Below are 7,346 nucleotides of genomic sequence, written 5' to 3' on the forward strand. Positions count from 1 at the left end.
TTTTTTTTTTTTTTTTTTTTTTTTTTTTTTGTGATAAAAGTATCTGTTGCAAGTGTATATTTTCATATTAGTTTTTAGAAAAGTACAGAGAAAGGCTAAATAAATCTGAGATACTAGGTACCAAATATTTTGAATAAATCCACGACACTAGTTAACGGATAAACTAGAAAGTTCAACTACTTCCCTTATTCAATGGAATTACACAAATATTATCAACCTGTAGGCTAGGAATTTCACAAATATTCCTTAAATCAAGGTCATTCGTTCAACCGTTTAAATATATTTTTATCTTCGAAAAGAAAACTTTAAAGAGGATCAATAGTAAACAAAAGACAAGAAAAATAAAATACAAATGGTGCTTTCCCCATCCAACAATCCTTCCATACACAGAATCAACAACCAATCTCCAATAGAGAACCTTAAGAAGCTAGAGAAAGCCATTTACCCTAAAGCAATGGGCTTCCATATGTTAATGATAGTGCCCTTAACCCTACAGTTTTAAACCCACTTTTTTAGGGTAGGGATGGTATTTGTTAACCATGATCCTATGCCATAAAGCTTTGACATCCAAAGAAAACCATCATAACAATTTTGCAAAAAGGGCCTCATGAAAATATATCAAATTCAATATACCAAGCCCACCATGAATAAAGAGCCAATAAAGAATCTCTCATCTAACCAGATGAGATCCCCCACCCTTTGAGACACTTTCCCATAATGATTCCTAGCGGACATTTCTACCTTGGCACACAAGAGAAGAAATACTAAATAAAGTTATGAAATAGATTTGAATCCCACCAAGAGTTGATTAGATAGGTAGCCACCTCCAAACCATAGAGAATTAAATCTTTCTCCAGGAGAGGCACCTCAAGACCAAATCCATTAGCGGGTACCGAAAGTGATCGATTAGGACGACTTCCTACTGGAAAACCCTAATTGATAAACAATGGCACTAGCCTTCCATGCTGTTAAAGGAAACCCATTTAAAGCTTAGAAGCCTCACAACTAATATCATGGGGGCTCTTACCAAAATAATCCCAAAAACTACCATAACAGAGTTGAAATTAACAAATAATCCTCCGTAACTGAAAAAAAGAAGATCCTAGTATTCACAAATTGAAGCCAAAAACAAAATGAAGTCTCTCTTGATATACATGGAACCCCCTTATTTAGACCCTTGTTGACAATGATGAACATTTTACTAAGAACACCCAAATTGGAAATGAGTACACTATCGGAAAGATGAAGATCTACTACTTCGTAGCCTTTTTAGAAAGTGTGTTCCATCATCATCCCTCCGTTTGAGTTTCTATTTATCCAATTGGCTTTATCTAATAAGTAAAGGCAAAGCATTATCCAATAAGATGAGAATTTCTTAAAACTATTGCTTCTTTGTAAGAACATTTCCACACAAAGAAATGAAAGAAAAAACACGACAACCCAACCCCAAGTTCGAAATACTGGTTTTTTTTTCTCATAGATACAAAAACTAGTGTTTAACCATATCATCACTTGACAAGATGCAATCGATTCATGAATGGAAAACCAACTTCTAAGATCTAAACAATAGCCACTTTTAACAAACTTCCTTGTGGAATTAGTATCTTTTGAGCATTAGTCTCTTTACATTTTTTCAATGAAAATTTTCTTATTAGAAAAACATAAAGATCAAAACAGAATGAATGTATATTATATAAAAGATAGTAACCTATAATGTGTAAATATCGTAACCACATAAAATTGATCACTCACATTGCATCCCTAGTAGATGCAGCTTCATCGTCAAGGAGTAAACCACGTTCATCCTTGTAAATGCGCTCAGCATCTTCTTCCACACTTTGCAATGCCTTATCAACCTAATAATAGAACACAGATAAATGCAATTGGATTATTACAAATAGATGAAAATACGTACCTTCAAAATTTCTCAACAATTTCCATGGTCTGAACTCACTTCCAATTAACCAAAGAACTTGACATCTTAAAGCACGCTTTGTTAATAAAAATCACAAATAAGACAAGCCAACATTAGGTGCTATTCTCCCAATATTTTAGCTCAAATTATGAGACATGAGGTTATAGGAAGAACCTTTGGGACTCACCTTTCTACCGCTTTCCCTACGCCTATTCATCTTTTTTAGGTTAGAACTATTGGTCCCTAAACTTTCATTGAAGTTACCATTTGGTCTCTAAAGTATAGTATAACAATATAGTCCCTATAGCATAGAATTGTAACAATGTAATACTTGAACTTTAGCATCTTGTTAGGTCCCCACAATTCGTAATACTCATGTTAGAAAGAAGAATGTTGGGCCAAGTATTGGGTCAAATGTTTAGTTGTTAGTCTATGTTGAATTCTGTTATAATTACATTGTGTGGTTTGGGTTGTTTGTGCTAAAGCCCATGGTCATCTTAGTATTTAGTTGAGTAATCGTTGGAGGAAGGTGGGATTGATTTTGGGAAAAGGGCATTATTGTTCTGTGGAGAGATCAACCCTTCTCAAATTTGCAGTTGGAATCTGCTAGCTATCATTTTCTCTTACTGTGTTCATCTATTTTGTAAGGAAAACCTTACAAACTTCCGAGCATACATCATGGGAATTACTTGCGTGATGGCTCAGAAGAAGTGGACGAACAATTGGGATCAACAGATAAGGAAATAAGTGAGATATGTACAAAAATACAAAGAATTCCAAAGCTAGAGCAAGCTATAGAAGGAATGTCGAATCAGATGGAAGATAATCAGCGAGCACTGGCATCACTGGTTACAGAGATGGCAGCTAATAAGATTTGAGCTTCATCATCAATGGGAATGGAAAGTGTGTATTAACAAAGGACGATTCCAGAAAACAAGATGGGAATCGCGGTTCAGAAGCACAAGTAATTAGCAAAGGATATTGACAAAATAGAAGTACAAAAAAATTGAGATGTCGGTGTTGAGAAGACCCATACACTTGGATGTTTAGGGCAGAACGATATTTACAGATTCACCAACTGTCCAATTACAAGAAAGTGATAGTGAGTGTCATCAGTTTTGAAGAAGAAGCATTATCATGGTATCGTGGGGCAACAAATTGATTCCATATTCACAGTTAGGAACAATTAAAGGCTCGACTTTTTGACAGGTTCAGGCCAACCCATCAGAGTAGCCTTTGTTTGTGATTTCTGGTAATCAAACAGAGCAGAACGGCCATGGAATTTAGAAAGGAATTCGAAGCACTGGCGGCATCATTACCTCAACTGTCGAGTGAAATATTAGGAAGTATATTCATTAATGGGTTAAACCCAGTTGTGTGAGAAGTATGTCCAAAGCTTAGAAACTTCCTTCAGAAGTTATATCTCCTCCATAGAATGGTTCACATAGATCTGTTTGAAGAGGGTCGTTATTCCTGTTTCCATTTTGTCCATCATAGGGAGTAATTGAAAGAAATCCCTCACCCAAAAAATTGAGACCTTAGGCTAGGAACAGATAGAAAGTTCCATTTTGTGATTTTTTTTCATGATCGGTACACATTGTCAATTTGTTGTATGTCAAGAGGCAAGTCATCAATTATATAGATCAGAATCAAAAACCATAAAAGGAATCTCACAACTAGAATAGAGAATTCCAATCAAAAGAACTATACCAAGCTAATAAATTATGAAAAGCTCAATGGACGGACATTCACAAGGAAGCATTAAGCCTAACGATTACTAAAACTTCCTCCCAAGATCTCTACACCCCTCCAAAGATCCTACGATTCCTCTCCAACCAAAGACTACTCCATTAAATTGCAAAAAATAAAAAGAAAACAACTTTGATCCTTCAAAGTAGATAAGACAACATAACTTTAACATGAAAAATTAAAATGCACTTGTACAATGAGTAGCGTGGACCTCCCTCCCAATAATTTCTTTCCATCACTCAAATGAGTTCTCATGGTTAGGTTAAATTTAAAGGCTGGTCATAATAACGTAAGTTATGGGTTGGATAGGGCGCATGTAGCAATGAGTTGGGTAACACTTCTTTTTTTCTTTTTAAATTATTAATCGTCCTTGTGTATGAAATTGTGAAAAGCAAAAGTAAACCTCAGGGTATTTGTGTGCAACACATGTCTGACACAGCCATTCAAGAGAAAAGAGTCCATGATTCCTAGCTTGTTGTCTTTTCCAAAAAAAGATCCAAGAAAGTCAACTCCTCTCATGAACGTGGGTTAGGCGTAGGAAACCAAACCCACACCCTCGAGTAGTTTGAGAGTGTAATTGTTCAACTCAGCTCAAACTAAATTCCTTAGGCAAGACCTTCCAAAAGAGAGCTATAATCACACCATTTTTCTCAGCTTTCATCAAATAACTCATTCTTTGTATAGGACAACGTCCATCTATTTTGAATTAAAGAAATAAAACCACACAACATTTACCATTTTTATCATCTTATGTTTCAAATGGCATCCATATTTTGGCGTAGTTTCACATTGTTCAATGATCTCCTAAACAATTATTTAAACAAGAATTCCACCGAATCTTCACAACTTCCTACATGATGATTTAACTGAAACCAAAAGAATATAGATAGGACAAAGGTATACAAGGCCATTGGTAAAATGTCTACCTAAAAGCAAGTATTGAAAGAGAAAGGCACACAAGGCGTGAATACCTCTTGTTGGTGAGTTTCGATCAGCTCCAATTTCTTCTCCAGCTCAGTTTGGGTCTCAACAACCTTTGCAACTTCAATCTAAATTCAAAATAAACCCATTACAGAAACCTAGCAATTAAAAATAAAGGCAATAAAGCAATCTAGCCATAAATATATGTCTCTTTTCTAACATTTGGATAGAGAGCACCCTCTTCCACTATGGGCTCTTACTTTATTTTGTATATTTCATCTTATCAATAAATATTTGTTTCTCATCAAGAAGGAGAGACAAGACTTCTAAATAAAAATAAATATATCATGAGAGTTCAAGATAACCGACTAATCTATGAAGAAAGAAAAAAGAAAAGAGAATCCGTAAGATGTAAAGAGGTCCAGTGGACTGATGCTTTCTTTCACATCTAAGATTTCGAGAAATATTCCATTGCTTTTGTATCTGTTTTTTCTCCTTTTACAAAAAAGGATAAACTATAAGCCTAAGAAAAGAAGTTCCCAGCAAAAATATATACAAAAAAATAAGAACCCAATGGTGATTAGAAAAAAAAGCTAAGGAAATTAGAAAGAGAGATGATGAATAAGGATGTGAACACTTAATTCAAAACTTCCTAGCAAATATGTTAAGAGCTCAACCCGTGCAAATTAGGACCCTGTGGAAGAGGCAGGGTGAATAGTACCTATGAACCCAAATAGATGATCCAAAAATTCATTCTCAAATTAGAATTATCCTTTTTTATAATCCTTTTTTATTTTGTAATCTTTTTGATAATCCATGTTTCATTAGAACAGATATAATGGCCAACCAAATTTCGTAACTCGTTGAAGATTACAAATCTTGAAATTATGTAAAAGAACACCTCAAGTCTAAGAAGAATATCCCGATTTTGCAAAATCCTCCTATCCCACTCAGCAATAGCATTGGCCTGCTTCCGAAACTTTCCAGTACGCTCTTGAAGCTCTGCATTCCATTCCTTGATGATCTATAAAGAAATTGAAGACAGAAGCAAGCATAAAATAAAAACAAATAATTATCAAAATAGATAAAAGACTAAACAAGGTTGGAGACATATGTTGTATTAAGATTAAGAAGGCAAGAACATGATTTACACAAATATTTTGAACCAAGTAATTTTACTTGAACTAAGGTCAACTTAAACTGAAAGAAAAGTACCTTCTTGGACGGAACAAATGGCATCACAAGTATTTGAAGACATTTTCATTACTAGATGCGTAATTAAGCCTTCAATTTATTTCCTATATCATTACTATTTTTGCAGTAGAAAAGATAATTAATATCATTTACCAAACCCAATACCCAAACAATAATTTGTTCCGATTTTTTTCCTTCCAGTTGCATAAAGATTTGCATTAAAATATGCTAGTACAGAAAAGCAAAGAGAGAGAAGGTGGATACACAACCAACTACGAAGTACTCAAATCTTCTTAATGGATCTCCATATTCAAAAATAAAATAAAACTAAAACTAAAAGAAAGAAAAAATAAGAGTTACAAATTTCGGTCAAACAGACTCCAGTCTCCAACCAGAAGCAAGCAGAGCAGATGAACCAGCTATAAACTCCCTTTGGTCTATGACCGTCTCCAGGGTGACCTTGAGGCCTTTACACTTGAAGAGGTGAGGCGTAAAAAATAATATTTATATAGAAGTATAAAAACAATCACCCCTATCAATTTCCACAAGGAAAAAAGCTCAAAGGACATCCTTAACATAGATACTACTATTATTCTATAAAAAAAAAATTCTCATTGTTTTTAAAGGCTCAGGTACTTAAGGCTCAATGCATTTTCATGGAGGCATAAGCCTCATGGTCCAAAGAAGGCGTAAATCTTGAGGCTAAGACTTACAGTCAGCCTCAAGGCATAAGCTCAAAAGCCTTTTCGAACATTGATTTTCAGCACTAAAATCAACAAAGACATACCATCTCTGGCAATGAAGCATGTGTTGATTCTTTTCATAGACCCAATTTAAACTTTTGTTACAAAAACATAAATAATTGTCTGATAAAATAAGACCACTAAAATGCACAGTGCAGAACCCGATCAAGAAGAAAGAAATACCTCTTCAACAGTCTTCCCTGTTATCTCAGATGGTAATTTTGGTGTAGCAGACACTGTTGCACTCACAGTTGAAGTTGTACCACTGCACAAATGAAGGATGAAGCAGATGGAAAACATAAATCATAGAATTCCTAATAATAACCATTCCATGCAAGTATTAATATATAGTGAATTGAGTTAAGATGGCTTCTCAATATAAATGTGTATGTATACAGTAGAAATGTGTTGTGGTAGATCATATATTTTAACAATGCCGAGAAAGATGTATCTATAAAACGGGAAGAATAAATTTTACAAAACCTTAAAGACAGTAAACATAATAGCTAATAGCTCAAATGCATGGCCTTCCTCACGTTTTTTCTTATATAGTAGAAATACTTGAAAAACAGCAGGATCGTATACATACCTACTACTGCTTGCTACAACAAGAGTGGATGAAGTCTGACTCTGACTGGAAGCATTGGAACCAGATGTGGTGGTGGCAGCAGCGGAAGCGGAAGCAAGAGAAGAGAAACCTGCAAAGAATGAACACAAATTATGTAGAAACAGACACATTAACAAAGTACTGAAGGTACGTTTACAAAGGAGTACTTTTCACCAAGACAACCAAAAAAGATAAAAAAAAAAAAAAAAAAAAAAAA

The 7,346-nt window shown here is 34.6% G+C and overlaps 1 protein-coding gene across 1 annotated transcript in view; it reads right to left on the minus strand.

The window, feature by feature from the left end:
* Window positions 1–7,346, minus strand: part of LOC111499220 (nuclear pore complex protein NUP62) — a 17,465-nt gene that overhangs the window by 2,552 nt on the left and 7,567 nt on the right. Inside the window, exons 2-6 of the mRNA XM_023150746.1 lie at window positions 7,112–7,220; window positions 6,706–6,787; window positions 5,487–5,609; window positions 4,636–4,713; window positions 1,753–1,856 (exon numbers count right to left, since the gene is read on the minus strand). Of these exons, the coding sequence (XP_023006514.1) occupies window positions 1,753–1,856; window positions 4,636–4,713; window positions 5,487–5,609; window positions 6,706–6,787; window positions 7,112–7,220 (496 nt within the window). The remainder of the gene's footprint in view (window positions 1–1,752; window positions 1,857–4,635; window positions 4,714–5,486; window positions 5,610–6,705; window positions 6,788–7,111; window positions 7,221–7,346) is intronic.

This window comes from Cucurbita maxima, unplaced genomic scaffold, assembly GCF_002738345.1.
Source record: "Cucurbita maxima cultivar Rimu unplaced genomic scaffold, Cmax_1.0 Cma_Scf00026, whole genome shotgun sequence".
Classification (NCBI taxonomy): Eukaryota; Viridiplantae; Streptophyta; class Magnoliopsida; order Cucurbitales; family Cucurbitaceae; genus Cucurbita; species Cucurbita maxima.